General features: G+C 51.4%; 1 protein-coding gene across 1 annotated transcript in view; it reads right to left on the bottom strand.

Moving 5' to 3' along the window:
- Positions 1-19,318, bottom strand: part of RIMS4 (regulating synaptic membrane exocytosis 4) — a 72,483-nt gene that overhangs the window by 8,819 nt on the left and 44,346 nt on the right. Inside the window, exons 2-5 of the mRNA XM_025001266.2 lie at positions 15,215-15,353; positions 1,682-1,794; positions 1,298-1,399; positions 557-696 (exon numbers count right to left, since the gene is read on the bottom strand). Of these exons, the coding sequence (XP_024857034.1) occupies positions 557-696; positions 1,298-1,399; positions 1,682-1,794; positions 15,215-15,353 (494 nt within the window). The remainder of the gene's footprint in view (positions 1-556; positions 697-1,297; positions 1,400-1,681; positions 1,795-15,214; positions 15,354-19,318) is intronic.

The raw sequence follows: 19,318 nt of genomic DNA on the forward strand, positions 1-19,318 counted from the left end.
TAGTTGCTAAGTCGTTTCTGACTCCATGGACTGTAACCTGTCAAGTTCCTCTTTCCATGAGATTTCCCAGGCAAGAGTACTGGAGTGTCTTGACATTTCCTTCTTCAAACCCATGTCTCCTACATTGGCAGGTGGATTCTTTTTCTGCTGAACCACCAAGGAAGCCCTAGATGACCACTAGGATCTTCCTAAAAGTCAGGGGGCCAAAGACCTCTGGATCCTCAAAAGCCTTTCAGTCTATTAGCACTGCGCTCCATGCCAAGCCCCTAGTCTCCTGAGGTTGGTGATGACGGTAATCATGATAATAACAATGGTGGCCACTTGTAGAGCCCTTACTACAGGCCGAACTTGCAATCCCTTTCTTACACAAAGCACACATTCCACTGTCACAGTAACTCTATCAGTGGCTACTATTAATATCCCCATTTTACAGATAAGGAAGCTGAGGCTCAGAAAGGAACTTGTTCCAAGTCACACCACAAAAGGTGGCGCTCAGATCTACCAGAGTGCTCTGCTTTCTCCAGGTGAGACTCTGCCCGGCCCCCTGGCCCCTCACCTGCAGGACTTTGCCCTGGGGACTCTCAGGAAACAGCAGCACCTGGTTATATAGCGGGTCCAGCGACTTGCGAGCGACTTTGGTCTTCTTCTTGGCAATGCAGATGCCGTTCTCCAGCAGGTAGGCCTTGATGTAGGCCGCTGAGGACAGAGGTCAGCAGGGTGAGCTGTAGCTTGGGCCTCCAATGGTGGGCAGAGGGTGCAGCAGAGGGACCCGCTGCTGGGGATCGGGGTGCCCCCAGGAAGTCCGGGGATGAGGCAACAGTGGTGGGGTGCAGTCAGGGTTGGCTGGGGTCTACTCTACCCTCTCAAATGGTCCTGCCTGCCCTTTTGCTCACCCTTTCCTTGCTCACCCTTTCCCTCTCTCAGTCCCTGGCCTGCCCACCCTTCCTGGGCTTACACACTCACTCCGATGTTTGCTGAACACTCAAGGCATTTCATGCACCCTACCAGGTGCTAGGATAGAATCACAAATGGTAGAACCACAAAAAAAAAACACCAAAGATGCTCTCTGAACCCCCAGGAACTCAGTGCAGTCAAGGAGGTGGACAAGGTCAATGGACAATTTCAACTGGGTCTCCAGAATAAATTCTAAACCGCCAGTGACACAGGAGTCACTAGCTTTGGGGGGAGGGAGACCCCCAGTTGGACACCATCATCTCTCTTCTAGACCCAGCTACCACTCAGGACATCCTCCCAGACCTCCACCCCTATCTTACAGATGGGAGGGCAGCCCCCACACCTGGCAGTGTCTTGGAGCCTGGCTTGGCCGTCAGACCCCGAGCCTGGATGATGTCCACTTCCAGCTGACCGTTCCGCTCCTGCAAGCCGATCTCCACGTCCCCTGCAATAGGCCCCAAGAGCTGAGACCAGGAAGTGGCTTGGAAGCTCCATCAAGGACTCGGCTGCCCATCTCTGTTGAGGATGCAATTCCCTTCCCCTACTCCCAGCCATAAACAAACCAGAACCAACCCCCAAGCCGAGTCCCTGGGCTCTGCAGAGTGCCTGGCAGGTGTGACCTCAGCTCCAGGCTGAGTGCTCAGTGGATGTAACCCAGGCAGAGGCAAGACAAGGGGCTTCTGCTGGGGACCCCCACACCCTTAGGAACAGGTCTTGGGACACTCACCCATCGGCGTGGTGGCCAGGGTCTGGCGGCCCACAAACTGTGCTGGTCCCATGCTGCCCAGGAAGTCACTGAACTGGGCATCCGATGCCAGGCAAACTCCCCCGTAGTTAAGGCTGCAAGAAAGAATGAGACAAAAGCAGACGTTCCCAGGGGCCAACTGAGGACTCGGATGACTCAGGCAGTCAGCTCTAGAACCTCCCTAATTCCACGGCGATTCTGTCCACATCCATCTCCCAGTCTGAGGCAGGCTGGTGTACTCTCTCTGCTTCTTTCTTTCTACTTTCTCCCTAAAATCTCCGCTCTGACTCCAAAAGTCTAGGGCTTAGTTTCTGTGTCCTGTCTGACCTCTCCTTGCCAAGTCTCAGGTTCTTCTTCCATGAAATGGGTATGATGTCACTTGCCTCTCCGGGTAGGACTCTCAGGAGGTGATGCTTGTCCATGCCTGGCTCTATGGGTTAGGGCTGTGACACTCAGAGTGTGGTCCAGGGACTGGCAGCACCGCCTGGGAGCTAATTAAAAAGGAAATGGTGGTCCACTCCACTCCCCAGCTGGTGAATCAGAAACTGCCTTTTAACAGGAACCCCAGAGGACTTGTTTGCACTAGACAGTTAGAAACATACAGAGCCAGTTGCTCAGCCTCGGAGGTCCACGCTTGTCCTTGCCGTGGAGCTGCCAAATATCTGCTCCCCTTCCTTTGGGAACCAGACTTTAAATCTCCTTTGGGGAGGCCCCTCCTCAAGACATTGATTCCTGTGGTGCAGAGCAGACCCAGCTTCAGAAGCTCACATGGGCTCAGCCTGGCCAATCAGGCCATTCCTTCCTTGGCCAGTGATTGGTTGAGAGTTGGGCATCTCACCCAAGCCCACAAGAATTTGCCGAGGAAGCTTTCTTTGAACTGTAGGAAGTGAGAGACTCTCTTTTCTCACGAGATCTGAACCTGAGACAGAAGCCTGGAGCCTCTGGCCACTCTCCTGCTGCCATCGGCAGCCCATGAAGGAGGCCATCACACAGGTGGCACTGATTAAGCTCCTGCATCAAACTCTACCTGAAGCAAGAGATACTTCTTTTTCTTTCTGGTTATGTACGTCAACAACAACTATTATTATATTATTTTGCTAAAGCCAGTTTTAGTTTTTTCTTTCCCATCTCTGAAATGGGAACAGTAACACTCCCATCTCCTAGACCTGTTAAGTACTTAACGAGTCATTGTTGTCATTCAGTCGCTCAGTCGTGTCCGACTCTGCGACCCCATGGACTGCAGCACGCCAGGCTTCCCTGTCCTTCACCATCTCCTGCATCTCGCTCAAACTCATGTCCATTGAGTCCGTGACACCATCCACCCATCTCATCGTGTCATCCCCTCCTCCCGCCTTCAATCTTTCCCAGCATCAGGGTCTTTTCCAGTGAGTCAGCTCTCTGCATCAGGTGGGCAAAGTACTGGAGTTTCAGCTTCAGCATCAGTCCTTCTAGTGAATATTCAGGGTTGAGTTCCTTTAGGATTTTGACTGGTTTGATCTTCCTGCTGTCGAAGGGACTCTCAAGAGTCTTCTCCAGCACCACAGCTTGAAAGCACAGAATTGAAAGCATCAATTCTTCAGCACTTAGCCTTCTTTATGGTCCAACTCTCATATCCAAACATGACTACTGGAAAAACTTAATGAAATCAGGCACTAAACACCAAGCTTGATGTGCCTATTATCTTCAGAAGTAAAGCACTTGTAACCCATTTTCTCTTAGGATCCTCGCCACAGGCAAAGGAGGTTGAGGTTTTTTTCATTTTTTGTTGTTTTTTTAACCTTTATCTGCATTATTCATGTAAGGAGGCCGATTCGGCCCAATCTGAAGCTAGAATTCACAGGGCAGAGTCAGCACATGGATACAGCACCTTTAGGGCCAACCCCAGGTGACCTTCCACTTGGGCATGTTCCAAGAACAACAGTTAACTCTGAACAGGCACATACTGTGCCAGGTTTCACAGCAGCCAGCCAAAGGGTCTTTTAGCAGGGAGGGGCGACTACCTAGGGACTTGACTGAGGGCACTGCATGCTTTGTTTCCTGCCCTAAGAGCAGCCCCCTTCCCTGTCCCCAGCTTCCTTCCAAGGGAACCTTCTGGGCTGTCAGCCTTGAAGGAGCCAGAGGAGAACCCAAGGGGTATCTGGTTCCACCTAAAGGATGTTCCCTTCTGCTTCTGAACCTCTGCTTGTCTACCTTGGCTCCAGTTCTTCGGATACAATGACTCACTTACGGTCTTCTCTGGCTGTACCCAGCTCTTCACACCCTAGACATACTGTCTGCCTTTACACCTCATTGCTAATTCACAAATCCTCACAGTTGGCAAAGGATTCACTCTCCAGCTCTGCAAATAGTTACAGGGAAGTGTCCTCTGACCCAGCAGCCTCCCTATTTCACAGATTGGAAGACTGAGGCCCACAGTGAGAAAGACAGCTGCCTGAGGGCTAGAAAACTGGCAGTGCCCACTGCTATACCAGGGCACTGCCCAAGAATATTTGCACCTTCATGTATAAAATTCCAAGCAAGCTGCAGGAACAAACAAGAGAAGACCCCATGCACAAAGAACTTACATTCTGCTGGGCAAACACACGTGTTGCCCCCAGAAACAACTAAAGAGGACAATTGTCTTCTTATGAGACACAGCCAGTCCCCTACCCGCCCACCTTGGGTTGTGAGAGCTCAGAGACCATCAGAAGAGAGGAATCGCTGCAGGCTGCAGTGGCCCAGAATGGACCAGGAGAGAAGAATTTGACCTGGGGGGCCGAAGGATACAGAGGGCCCAGTAACAAGGTGAGAGGAAAGGAGGTCACGTCCCACATACTATCTTCTCTACACTGAGCAGAGTCATCAGCAGGGAGTCCTGAGGTCCTCAGGATGGTGACGCCACAAGAGTGAAGGAGCCCAGCAAGGAGCAGGAGAGAGTACTTCTCTCCCAAGAGGGTGATGGAGACAAGGCAGAGGCAAGAGAGTCTAGTTCACGACCTTGGAGAAGGTCAGTGTTACAGGTTCATGCAATGTCATATAACACCAGAAAGGGCAGATTCAGGAAAAAAAGAGGGAAACCAATTGTTGTAGGCCTTTAGATGATGAGAAAAGGACTATATTTAGCCATGGATGATTTACAATAGTGAAAATGGAAACTCTCTAAATATCTGAAAGCAGAGGAATCATAAACACGCATGGGATTGTTTTTAAAAAGAGCAAAGGAACTTGGCTAGATGCAATGACCAGAACACCTGTGCTGAAGTTTACATGAGCAAAAAATACATGTTCATACTAAGTCACTGTCATTAAGTCGTAAGTCATTGACTGAAGAAACTGGTTTGACTTAAACTAAGGCAGTACCTGGTCCCCTGATCAGAGCTGACGGATCCAGGGTCAGATAGCTGATCCAAACCCAGTGAGACAAAGACTCTCTCTGGGAAACTGAGAGAGAGAATCCTGAAGACCAACAGTCACAGGAACTGAGCCCTGTGAATGGCCTGTCCTCTCACAGAGCCCCAAGATTCTCACAGCGGGTGACCTGGCCTTTCTGCCACATCCGTTTCTTTTTCAGCTCAGCCTCCTGAAGGTCTGGAATCCATTCTGTTAGGAGGGTCTGGGCTCCTGAAGCCCAAGAAACAGTGGTGCCTCGTGGGTTTTAAGGCACTGCAGGGGCCCATCCTCCCAGGCAGAGCAAGGCCTTCTACAGCCTGAAATTGAAAGTTTCCTCCAACATCTTCAGTGTCTGCTCCTCAGTGTCTGGTGGGATTGTGAGCAGACAATAGGGAACTGGCAGGCCTGGTAATTAGCGGTAATTGTTTATAATATCTGAGCGGCTGCCTGATTTCCCATCCCAGGGTGCCTCGCTGGCTGCCAAGGAACCAGGCTGACGCCCCAGAAACCCTGAACGGGTTATCCCATTCTCCACAGGGCTGGAGGGAGGAAGAATCAAGTGGTGGTAGGTCCCTGCTGGCCAGAGGACCAACTGCATTAGAGACCCCGCTCCAACTCGGGGTTTTCTCGGGAGAAGGACAGAAGGCAGAAGATACAAAGTCAGGGCTGCTCTAACTCCTTGCTGGTCAAGTGCGTGCTTTGTGACCTCTGGCCAACTGCTGGTGTCTCTGCCCTTGAATCTTCTTATCTGCAAATGAGCCCATACCGACCATGGAGACTGTGTACAGCCATTCCTTCCTTTGCTGGCTGCCTGCACCATACCAGTTTTAAATGATTTGAATATCTCTGCTCAGAGGCTCCATTCCCAATGGGAAAGAGCATGCTGAATTACTATAAAGTGCCACATACTTGCTACTACTGAGACCAGGCCTTCCACAGTAGGAACTCAATACATGTTTTCTTATTATTATTTTTTAAATTTTTGGCTCTTCTGGGTCTTTGTTGCTGTGCCCGGGCTTTTACTGCCAAACCCTTGTGTGTGCTAAGTCCCTTCAGTCATGTCCGACTCTTTGTGACCCCATGGACCGTAGCCTGCCAGGCTCCTCTGTCTGTGGGATTCCCCAAGCAGGAATACTGGAGTGAGTTGCCATGCCCTGCTCCAGGGGATCTTCCTGACCCAGGGATTGAACCCACATCTCTTGGCCTGACCCGGAACTGGGAAAGCCTACTGGTTGAGACTGAACTGTGGTATCATATAGATCTTGGATTCCAATGCTGTGCAACCTGGGGTAAGTTTGGTAACCTCTCTGAGCTGCATGTATAAAATCACCCAGCTAAGTTGTTGGAGACAGTCAATAGGATACTGCTATGTACAACGTACATAGCATTGGCTGGATGAATAAAGGACTGGGACGCTGTGGCCAGCAGGTCTCTGCTGCCTGGCCTGGGAGAGTCTCTTCTCCCCATCTGTGGTGTTTTCATGGTACTTCTGATTTCAAACCTAGTAGGAAGTGCAGTACCTGGGTGCCTGAGAGGAAGCCCAGGTCATCTGGGGGTAGTGTGGGGGGTGGGGGGGAGAGGCTAGAGCAGCTGATTCTTCCAAGGGACGCATGCCAGATGGGCAGAGGCAGAGACCTGAAACAGGATTAAAACTCGCGTTCTGCTGGCCTTTTATTTTGTGTTAATGGTGAAATGAGATTTCCTGCCTCTCAAATCCTGTTAGTTTGGTTTGTGGGGCTGAAACCCATTTGTCTTTTATTATTAACCTTTGAGCTCGGTTTGGCCCCTGGATTTTCTGTTTTCTCCACGGTAAAGAAATAATTGGATTATTTGGGGGTTTGACGTCTACTCTGTTTTCCAGATGGATCGCCTGTCTCAACTCATCGGAAATTAAAAGGTGGCCCAGCCCTCGTGGTGAGCATGGATTATGTGGTCCTGAAAGGTTCATGGGCTCTCATGGGCTCTCTGTTCATCCATTCACTGCCTGCCCCTACCTGTCCATCATCCATCCGTCCCCCCCGCCCCCACAGCCTCGCAGAGGGTGCAATACAGCCAGTTCTGCTGTAACTCGAAATGTACATTCCTAAACACTACAGAGCAGGGCAAAGTCCTGAAGTCAAAATCTGAGAGAGTATGGGGAAAATACGGTTAGGGGCACAACACCCCAAAAGTTTATCAACAATAAAAGACATAATAAAAATGGTAGCACAGTCTTACCCCTGTAGAATGGGGTTTAATGTTTAATAAGGGGTAGATTCTCTTACCCCTGTAGAATTAAGAAATGCATAGACTGGGGGACAAGGGATACATGTGTGTATTTATGGCTAAGTCCCTTTGCTGAAACTATCACAACAGTGTTAATTGGCTATGTTGTTGTTCAGTCACTAAGTCATGTCTGACTCTTTGCAACTTCATAGACTGCAGCACACCAGGCTCCTCTGTCCTCCACTATCTCCCAGAATTTACTCAAATTCATGTCCATTGAGTTGGTGATGCTAACCATCCAATATAAAAAAAGAAGTCTTTTAAAAATGAAATAAATGCATAGGTACTACAATAAATATGGTGCTCTACCTTGAAGACAGTCTGACATTTGCTTGTGGAAATGACTGTCAGCAGATCTGCAGTGAGTTACTGCAAAGTGGTGATGGAGGGCTTTCCAAACGGATGGGTGGGAACTTGCAACATCAGGTGTGGGGGGTGGGGGGTTGAGGGAGTGGACAGATGCAAGGGGTGTGTTTTGTGCAGCCCTCTACGGGTGTAGTTTCCTGAGTTTCCCTTGTGTTTCCCATGGATGAAATCACACCTGAGCAAAGGCGAAATTTATATTGTGCTCCAATTATTCCAGAATACTTGAATCGTGCTGGAACAGATTTGCGTTTTCAAAACAAGCATTGTAGCAGAACTGACTGTGTGCCAGGATATACAGCATCAGCCAACCCTGACTCCAGCTTCTCAAGCTTTCAGGACATTCCCAAACCTGCCTCCCCCTCCCACCTGCCCTGGGCCACGAGAGTATAGCTCCTGGGCGTGAAGCCAAGGATTTATTTTTTATTGATCAAAAGCTTGCCATGAGCCAAGCGCTGATAGTACTAAGTTATCAATATTAACTCATTTAACCCTCATTTAACAACTCTGTGCAAGCTAGGTACTTACTATATGAATACCCACTTTCCAGAAGGGGAAATCAAGGCACAGAAATGTTAAGTAACCTGACCAAGGTCACACGGCTGGTAAGTGACTAATCTGGGATCTGCACCCAGGAGTCTGGTTCCAGGGTTCATCTCAACCTGCTACACTGTCTCCATGTCCCAGGGGGACCTAGGGCTTCCCGGGGGGCAAAGCACAGGAATCTGCAGTCCACGCCCTGGGGTCAAGCAGGCCTGGATATTAACCCTGACTTCCGCCACTCACTGGTCGTACAGACACAGCCTTCGCTGCTCAGACTCTGGGTTTGCTTTTCAGCGAAGCAGGAGTGAACAATGGTAGCACATCCTTGGTGCGACTATAAGGACTACATGAGATAAACGCCTTAGAACCGATTCCGGTGTAGTCAAGTACTCAACCAATACCAGTGCTTATAAAACAGAAGCAAACAAATCCCCATCTCCTAGCCGCTGGCCACATCCGGTGCCGGTTTGTCCTTCAGGCATGAAGTCTGCGAAACAACAGAAGGGGCAAAGGGGAAGGAGGTTCTGCTGCTGCTGCTAAGTCGCTTCAGTCGTGTCCGACTCTGTGCGACCCCAGAGACGGCAGCCCACCAGGCTCCCCCGTCCCTGGGATTCTCCAGGCAAGAACACTGGAGTGGGTTGCCATTTCCTTCTCCAATGCAAGAAAGTGAAAAGTGAAAGTGAAGTCGCTCAGTCGTGTCCGACCCTCAGCAACCCCATGGACTGCAGCCCTCCAGGCTCCTCCGTCCATGGGATTTTCCAGGCAAGAGTACTGGAGTGGGGTGCCATTGACCACCCACCAACTCCTGGGCCTTCGGTGACGAGGCAAACAGCCTTGACAGAAAGCCTCCCTGAGGCCGGTTGCAGCGGCCCTGCTGTCAGCTCACTCTCTGCTCTCCAGAGCTGTGGGCACCGTGACCCGGTCACCCAGGGAGCTGTGTGCCGATGACCCAGATGCCACAGGACCACGAGGGGCAGAGGGAAGGAGGAGGGGCTCCGGCAGCCAGCGTGGAGAGCTGCGGGTTTACAGGGTGGATGTGCGATGCAGGAGGCTGCGGAGGGGCGGGAAGGAGAGGCATGCACGTGTGTGCGCGCATGCGTGTCTGCGCTTCTGTACACAGTCCCAACCCATCACTCACCCAGATTTGCAGCGCACCCCCTGCAGGCCAGGCCCCGGACTGAACAGGCACCAGACTAAAGTGTGTAGCAGGACACACACGTGTAACAAGTATGATAGGACTGCTGGGCGCTGTGGTGGGGGAAGAGACCCGGCTGTGGAAACTGCAGATGGAGGTAGAGGAGTGGCGGGTTTCCCCTGCCCACACCCAGGACGGACACTGCCAATCAACCCCAACACTCCTGCCAAGCCTGGACTGGACTTCAGAATCCTTCTCAACACAGCACTCCAGGGAGCCACGATCAATTAGCTGGAGTTGGCACACGAGATAAAGCTCATGTTCTTAGCTGAGATCTGGAGGAGGAATGAGTCAGGGGGCGAAGAGGGAGGAGGAATAGGAAAAAGAGTGCCAGGGGAGGGAGCAATGTATGCAAAGACCAGGTGGTGACACGGAGGGCAGGGCAAGAGGTTCAGTGATGGAGCTGGGGCACACAGCTTGGGGGGGAAAGGGGGGAAGCTGGCAAAATCCAGAGGAAATAAGTGCTGAGTGACAGACCACACAGTCAGGCCACAAAGGAGACTTGCAGGTATCCAGTCAAGAGTGATGAGTGGCCTCACGGCTGGGGGAAAGGGGGGATGGATGGAGTCAAAGACAATTCGGAGTGAAATGGTAGCGCCCAGTTAAGGGTTGGATACAGAGAGAGAGCAAGAGGCGTCTGGGAGAGCCTTCTGGCTTGGGCAGCTGGGAGACAGTGGTGCTGTGCATTCAGAAAAGGTACTGGATTCTGCTGCCATCCCCCACGTCCTCCGACCCCCACCGTGTCAGTGCTCACAGACTTCTAACTGTTGGCACCTGCATCCCTCTAGCTACATTTCTCTGGCCCACAAGGAATTTTTCTGGTCTCCGGAGCCCTCATTTCCAGAGGAAGGGCAGGAGACTTAACCATGAGCAGCCATCAAGCAGTAACCAGTAAGAGTGGGAGCATAAATACCCCAGCCCCCTGGCCTCCCAGGGAGTGACTCTCAGGCACGTGTGTCAGGCTGGTTCTGAGACCCCATCAGGGTTAAGCTCTGGATATACACAGTGGCAGCTGGCTTCTCAACACACATGTAACTGGAGGCCTCCCCTTGCCCTGTCTCTCTTATGGGTTCCTCCACCATGTTTTCCAAAATCACCTTCCAAGTGAAATGCTTACACTCAAATCCATGTCTTTCGTCTGGTTCTGGGAAATCCAAACTGAAGCAGATGGTCACCAGGGAGTACCTCAGGATGGATGAGGGGTCTGGGGAGGTACTGTTCTCCTGGCCCTTTCTCAGGAGTATTGAATCCTTGCCCTTTATCTGGGGAGATGCTCAGAGAGGTGGGAGGTGGGAGCTTGGCTGGTTGCCCAACTCATAGCTGTTCCCTTCCATCCTTAACATGCAGAACCAACTTTTCCATCAGGCAGAAAGGGGCAGTGGAAAGGAAAACAGTTCCCCAGTCCCCAAGGATAAACCAGGATTGGTCTACCATGCTGAAGTCTGCAGAGGGGAAAAGATGGAGAGACCACTGAGCCACCAAACCATGCTGGAAGCATCCACCTCTGGAAATCCTGATAGACACAGCCATTAAGTGAAGGAGGGAGTCTAGTAGAATGGTTAAGGGCAGACTCCAAATGCTAGATTTGAATCCCTGAAATTGATGTCACTCGCTGGCTGTATGAAACTGTTAGTTGCTAAGTCATGTCTGAGTCTTTGCAACCCCACAGACTGTAGCCCACCAGGCTCCTCCATCCATGGAATTCTCCAGGCAAGAATACTGGAGTGGGTTGCCGTGCCTTCCTCCAGAGGATCTTTCTAACCCAGGGATCAAACCTGGGTCTCCTGCATTGCAGGCAGATTCTTTCCCGTCTGAGCCACCAGGGAAGCCACTCTGGCTCTGTGACCTTGGGCGATTTAATTAGCCTCTCTTGGCTTTCATTTCCTCATCTGTAACATGAGGATACTAATGGTTCCAGAGTTACCAGGTTACTGGGAGAATTAAATGAGTCAATAAATGTAAAAACAGTTAGCACAGTGTCTGCCCATAGCAAATGCTCTTACAAAGTGCTCGCTCTAGAACATTATTACCCTTAAGCCAGAACTTCTCAACCTTAACCCGTGAAACACCTGGGGATCTGGTTAGGAGCCTGAGATGATGCATTTCTTTTCCTTTCTTCTTCTTCGTTTTTTTTTTGGATGTGCCACGCAGTAAGCGGGATCTTAGGATCTTAGTTCCTGCAGCAGGAATGGACCCCTCCCCTCTGCAGTGGACCTGTGGAGTCTTAAGCGCTGGACCGCCAGGGAAGTACCCAGAGATGCTATACTTCTAACAAGGCCCCAGGGGATGGTGCTGCTGCTGGGCCGAGAATCACACTTTGAGCAGCAAGGGCTCAACCCACTGTAACTGGTAATGTGTAACCCGGAGCCCAGGGATCATCACTGGCAGAATGGCCCAACCCAATGTGCACCCCTTCCCCAGCCCTGAGTCCTAGTGAGGACACAGCATCTCCAAAGTTCTCTGTGCCTGTCCTTTGCAGCTCTCGCCACACTACTAGTTGTGGTCAGTGGAAGGCAGGGTCTCCGAGGTGCTCGGTCTGACTGTCCAGCATACTGTAGGTGCTGAATGAAAATCCACATGGTAGCATCCCTGGGCCCACTTGCAGGAATACACATGCCCGGCAGCGCCAGGGGCTGCAGCCTGGTGGGAGCGGCACAAAGGCACTGGCTCTCTGTGAGCCTCAGCTGGGCTGGCAGAAGCCCAGGGGGAGGATGGTCACACCCCCTCCTGTTTCACAGCCTGGCATCTGGGTCCTGCTAGTGCCCAAAATACCTCCAAAACAAAGAGGAAGCCGACTACAGCTCAGTGTCCCCACCTGTCCCCCCGTCCCTTTGACCTCCCTTCCTCAGCCAGGTGCGTGTTGGGGGTGGGTAGCAGCACCTGGCTGGGCTCCACCAAGACCCAGTCCCTCTCAGAAGAGCAAGAATCTCCCCTCTGCTGGACAAAGGGTCCTCAAACCTACCTGATCCTTCCTCAACTGTCTCAAGACACCCACCACAAATCTTTTAACCATCATAATAATCACCACAGGAGACTCCCCTGGTGGTCCAGTGGCTAAGACTCTGTGCTCCCAATGCAGGGGGCCCAGGTTCCATCCCTGGTCAGGGAACTGAAACCCACATGCCTCAACTATGACCTGGCACAGCCAAATAAATAATTTTTAAAAAATCATAATCATCACCGCCAACGTTTATTCCATGCTTAGCTTGTGCTAAGCACATTCTAGACACAATTATAACAAGGAGCAAAATGCCCAAATAACAGTGGCTGAATTGACAAACATCGGTAATAGCTATAATAATAAAAATGCCTACAATGTGCCAGTTACTGTTCTAAGTGCTTTGACATATGTTAGTTCAATGCCTCCCCACAACAACTCTATTAATGGTCTGTACTATTCTGGACCTCTTTCTATAGATGAAGAAACTGGGCTCAGAGAGGTAAAGTAACTTCCCCCACAGTCACACAGCTCTGAAGCAGCAGCAATGAGGCCCAATTGGTACTGCCTGACTCCAGAGTCCGGACTTTGGACATGTTTGTAGTATAATCTGAGTTTCTGGTCCCTTAAAGCACACGACAGCAAACGACAAGAGCCGCGTCCCAAGCACCTGCCATGTGCAGGCATCACCTTTCTTCCTCACGACGCCCTCCTATGCTGCTCCCCGTGGACAAGTCCTGTGGCCTCTCTGAGCCTTCAGTCCTCTTCTGGAGAATGGGAATGTAGGTCTGACCCCCTGCTGCTGTTCACTGCACCACAATACCACCTCCTTGACCTGGTCCTCTGACCTGCCCGTGAGGCCAACAGACAAGATGTATATCAGCCTCCCTAAAGCTTAAAGAGGACAAGGGACATGCCCAAGGCCACTCGGGGTCAGTGGCCAGGCCGGGACCAGGACCCAAATCTCCCGATCCCCTGAAACTCAGCAGGGACCCACTGCTAGCTACCCTGACGCCTAGACTATCTCCCTCCAAGTTTCGCTGTCTTGCCGAGTTTCTCAGGTTAAAGCAAACATTTGTTCCTTTCGTCCTCCTCTTCTCCCTCTCCCTTCCGCATGTCCTCCTCCTCTTCTCGCCCTCCGGAAAGTCTCCCTAGGAGGTGGGCGGACCAGCAGCATCTGCCAAGGCAAGGCCATTCAGAGAGACCGGAGATGCCCAGTTTAGGAGGGGCTGGGGGCGGGAAGGCTTTCAGGCGGCAGAGCCCCCAGCTGCAAGGCAGAGCCAGAAACTGGAAGGTGTCTGCCCTTGGATGAGCCACTCAGCCAGGGCCATCCAGTGGAAGTTTCTGCGCCGATGGAAATCTCTGACGCCTGCACAGTCTGATACAGTGGGCGCTGAACACAGGCTGCCACTGAGCACTTGAAATACGGTGAGAGCGACAGAGGAACAGAATATTTCATCTTCATTCACTTACATTTAAACAGCCACATGCGCCTGGGGTCTACCATACTGGACAGCAGGGAGTTTAACTTTTCCAAGCCCCAGTCTTCTCGTGTGCTTGACAAAGGTCATGATACCCCTGTCCTCCCTGGCTGAGGATGGCTGAGATAATGAAGCAATGGGGTGCCGTGATACAAGCCCCGCTAAGAGTCTGGATGCCTGGGTTCCAGACCTATGAACATGCTGTGTGATCCAGGCCAAGCCCCTCAACTTCTCTGAGTGCCCTGGTCATCTGTACAACGAAGAAGTCACTGTGGATCACAGTTTATTTGCCAGGGGGGTTTAGGGGAATCTGGGAGCCCCCTGTAGTTACATGAAATGTGTCTGTGTGACCACGCATGTGAGAATGAGTGTGTATGGTGTGAGTGTGTTAGGGTGCACATTTTATCTGCGTATTTATCAGGGGAAAGCAGGCTCCAAACTTTCCCAAAATTCTCAAAGTGAAAGTGCAGTGTCAGTCGCTTCAGTCGTCTCTGATTCTTGCAACCCTATGGACTGTAGCCCACCAGGCACTCTGTCCATGGAATTTTCCAGGCAAGAATATTAGAGTGGGTAGCCATTGCCTTCTCCAGGGGATCTTCCCCACCCAGGGATTCAACCCGGGTCTCCCGCATTGCAGGCAGATTCTTTACAGCCTGAGCCACCAGGGAAGCCCGACCATGAGAGCCCCAGTCTAGATCGATCTTGTCCCAGGAAGTCTTTTAAAAATGGAACTTCCAGGCTCCACCCTCATGGATTCCGATTCAGCAGCTTGGATTCAGGGTCCCGAGATCGGTATTTGTAACAAGTTCCCAGAAATTCTGATGTACAGCCCAGGGAGAGAAACATAGGCGAGGAGCCAGCTGGACCTAATGTGCTATGACTTGATGTGTGTGAAACTCCTTATCAGGCAGTAGTACATATTTTTAAAAACCAATTGGGATTTAAGGAAACTAAGAGAGTTAAAGAGGAAATAACCACCACCCCAACAAAACCCCTCTTGATCCCCTTTCTTCATTAACCTCTGCTGTGGCAGCCATTGTGCCAGGCGTTTTATAAATATTAACCCATTTAATCCTCCCACCCCCTACGAGGTTGGTACTACTGTCTCCATTTTACAGATAAGGAAACCGAGGCACAGAGAGGTGACTTGCCCAGGATCACACCATCAGTGAGCAGTGGAGCTGGGATTGAGACCCAGACAGTTGGATACCAGATTCATGCCTCACTCACACCTCCTCAGAGAATCCTTGGCTTTCATCACCTCCCTTCCAAGGCCGAGGATGACCCAGGGCTCCTAGAGGGCACTGCTCCGTCCCTCCCGCCCACCCCACACCCGAGACGACTGCGGGCCCCACACTCACTTGCCCTCGGAGCCGTAGCTGTTCATGCTGTCCTCAATGGACTCGTGGCTGGCCTGGCGCAGGGTCCGGCTGGGCATCTCCACTGCCAGACCGGTCTCCGTGCTCCTCTGGATGGCCCCCTTCAACCTCCGGCTGTCCCCTTCCGGGCAGAGTGGTCGAGAGAGATGGGGAGAGAGACACGGGATGGGAAGGAACGGAGAGACCAGGCCTCTGGTTAGTCTTTCAGAGGCTGGTGGCTGCCCAGCATTGGTTTTCACACCCCGCCTGGTTCATCAACCTCCTCCAATCACCAGCCTCACCTGCACACACCCTCCCAGGGGCAGCCTGGCCTTTATACTCACCCGTCAAACAGCATCACATGAGTTCTCTTAACTGGCAGATTCATTTACATATACTTTTTTTTTAATTGAAGTATAGTTATTTACAACATTGTGTTAGTTTCAGGTGTACAGCAACGTGATTCGGTTTTTTTTTTTCAAATTAAATTCCATTATAGGTTATTACAAGATATTGAATATAATCCCCTGTGAAGAAGTGAAGTGAAGTGAAAGTCGCTCAATCATGTCTGATTCTTTGCGACCACATGAACTGCATCCTGCCAGGCTCCTCTGTCCGTGCAATTCTCCAGGCAATTCTACTGGAGCGGGTAGCTGTTCCCTTTTCCAGGGGATCTTCCCAACCCAGAGAGCGAACCCAGGTCTCCCGCAATGCAGGCAGATTCTTTACTGTCTGAGCCACCCAGGGAAGCCCAAGAATACTGGAGTGGGTAGCCTATCCCTTCTCCAGGGGATCTTCCCGATCCAGGAATTGAACCCAGGTCTCCTGCATTGTAGACAGATTCTTTACCAGCTGAACTACCAGGGAAGCCCTATAATTAGTTCCCTGTATTATACAGTAAATCTTTGTTGCTTATCTATTTTATGTACAGTAGCTTGAGGAGAAGGCAATGGCACCCCACTCCAGTACTCTTGCCTGGAAAATCCCATGGATGGAGGAGCCTGTAGTCCATGGGGTCGCTAAGAGTTGAACACGACTGAGCGACTTTACTTTCACTTTCATGCATTGGAGAAGGAAATGGCAACACACTCCAGTGTTCTTGCCTCAAGAATCCCATGGACAGAGAAGCCTGGTAGGCTGCAGTCCATGGGGTCGCACAGAGTTGGACATGACTGAAGCGACTTAGCAGCAGCAGCAGCTTGAATCTGTTAATCCCATACGCCCAGTCTCTCCCTCTCTCCCCTTTAGTAACCACAAGCTTCTTTTCTATGTTTATGAATCTGTTTCTGCTTTGTATATAGATTCATTTGTCTTATTTCTAGATTCCACATACAGGGGTTATCATATAGTATCTGTCTTTCTCTGTCTGACTTACTTCACTAAGTATAATATCCTCTAGGTTCAACCAACATGTACTGTTTCTTGAATTCATTTCTGCCCTGCAGTCTTCTCCAAACCATTTCCCTCCTCCTCTTCAGCTACTATTTATTGAGCACCTACGATGTATCGTATTCTCTGTCAAGTGCTTTTCATGGATTTAAACCAGGGTTTCTCTACGTCAGCACAACTGGCGAGGGGACGCGTTACTGCTTAGCCGTCAGGCGCGGTCGCGTGTGCTGTGGGAGGTCTAACCAGTCTCCCTGGCCTCTACCCACTAGATGCTAGTCCTCCTTCCAGGTCAGCTGTGTCAGTCAAAAATGTCTCCGGGCACTGCCAAACATCCCCTGGAGTGGGGACAAAGATCACCCTTGATCGAGGATCACCCACCTAGGCCATTGGCTCTGAAACCACACTGCCCCAGGTTTAAGTCCTGGATCTCCTCCTCACAGACTGTAAGACTTTGGGCAAATTACTAACCTCCCTGGGCCTCCACTTCCTCAGCTGTGAAATGGGAGAACAACATGGTCCTCTGCCCTGCTTTTCCATTTTTTGGATGCACCACATGGCATGCAGGATCCTAGTTTTCCAAGCAGGGATTGAACCCCTGCCCCCTGCAGGGGAAATATGACCACTGGCCAGCCAGGGAAGTCCGATCCTCTTCCCTTCTATTCCCTGCCTCTAACCACCCTCTCCCCGATCTGGCAGCACCTTCACTTCCACTGTGATCAAACATCATCCGATCCAAGCTCTCCTTGATCCTCTCCTGGCCCGGCCTCTCTCTGCCCAGTGCTCTGTTGTGGTTTTCTTCCTGACGCTCACTACCCATGATGTGTTCTACACCGTCGGTTTACTGACTCCACACAGAAGGTAAACCCCATGAGGACAGCGAATTTCATTGTGTCGAATGTTGAAGCCCCAGGGCCAAGAACAGAGTCTAGCCATTGGAAAGTTAAAGTCGCTCAGTCGTGTCCTACTCTTTGTGACTCCATGGACTATACAGTCCACAGAATTCTCCAGGCCAGAATACTGGAGTAGGTAGCCTTTCCCTTCTCCAGGGGAATCTTCCCAACCCAGGGAGTGAACCCAGGTCTCCCACACTGTGCACTGCAGACAGATTCTTTACCAGCTGAGCCGCCAGGGAAGCCCAAGAAAACTGGAATGGGTAGCCTATCTCTTCTCCAGTGGATCTTCCCAACCCAGGAGTCAAACCAGGGTCTCCAACACTGCAGGAGGATTCTTTACCAACTGAGCTACCAGGGAAGCCCCTAGCCTTTGGAAGTGCTCAAGTAATAACTGCTGGGTGAACGGGTATCCGCACTGAGAGTGGGGTTAATCCTCAGTCACCCAGAAAGCAGTTGCTCCTGCTTGCTCCACTTTTAGCACCGAGGACATGGGGTATCCGCACTGAGAGTGGGGTTAATCCTCAGTCACCCAGAAAGCAGTTGCTCCTGCTTGCTCCACTTTTAGCACCAAGGACATGGGGTTAAGGGGCTGGTCCGTGGCCTAGGGCCAGAAGGTGGAGTGGAGGCATGGGGGTGAGGATTTGACCCCAAAGGGCTCTCTGCCCCCGTGCTCCACAGCCTGGTGATCAAGGCAAGCTTTACGTCCCCCACCAGCCTGGAGGGGTGTGGGTTCTAGGAGTGGAGATGGATCTTTAGCGGGACCTTCCCTGCCTCCCCAGAGTCTGGGATGAGCTGATAGACCTCAGGGCCTTCAACAGTGCTCACAAATGGACCCACCCAAACCCCATGATCCTGCCGAGTAAAAGGATGGGGAGCTGGGTCTGTGTGTTGGGAGAGGGGGCAAGGCTGGGGCACCTCCTGCTGGACTTCTCCCCGTCTCCCCCCTCCCAACTCAACGATGGTGCCCTCTTCCTCCCTGACCTGTATGCAGACAGACACATGCGTGCACACACAGAAATATAGATGCTCTGTGTGTGCTTCTCAGAGGGTGTACCCACATGTTCCTCTCCTACACACATCTGCGTAATTCAGGCACACAGATGCCCACGTACTCAGAAAATTACACACACATACACACGGAGGAATACACCTGCAAAGATGCAGTTTGTCAACCTATGTCTAAGTGTCCACACTTGTGTGTTGCCATGGGTCTCTGCCCTGGAGGAGGGCATGGCAATCCACCCCAGCTTTCTCGCCTGGAGAACCCCATGCACCGAGGAGCCTGGGTGACCACGGTCTGTAGGGCTGTGAAGAGTTGGACATGACTGAAGCGACTTAGCACGCACGCACCCCTGGGTCTCTGCACACCTGCCATTCTACTTCTGAGGCTAAAAAGGCAGGTGTCTGGGCATGTGCCAGTCACACACAGACGCGTCACCATAAGAAGTGTACACCAACCCACTCAAGAAAGCACACAGAGGAACTGACACAGTGTGCGTGTGTGTATGTCTGTGTGCATGTGTGTGTCCCCTGGTGTTTCTTGACCATGTTGGGGAAGGTGTGTCTCCCTGTGTGTTTCCTGTCATCCCGCCCCTTTTTCTTTCCCTCATTTTTATCTGAAGTCCCTCTCCCAATGTTTCTCTGTGTACAGCAGGGTCAGGGGCACAGAAAGATTCAGAAACACACACATGTTCACACAGACTCACAGGCACAGAGAAACATCCCTCCACTCACTACACACACACGCATGTGTGCACGCACACACACACACACACACAGACACAAGCATAGTCATGTCCAAGGACAACACCCTCCCTACACCGGG

Source organism: Bos taurus, chromosome 13, assembly GCF_002263795.3.
Source record: "Bos taurus isolate L1 Dominette 01449 registration number 42190680 breed Hereford chromosome 13, ARS-UCD2.0, whole genome shotgun sequence".
Classification (NCBI taxonomy): domain Eukaryota; kingdom Metazoa; phylum Chordata; class Mammalia; order Artiodactyla; family Bovidae; genus Bos; species Bos taurus.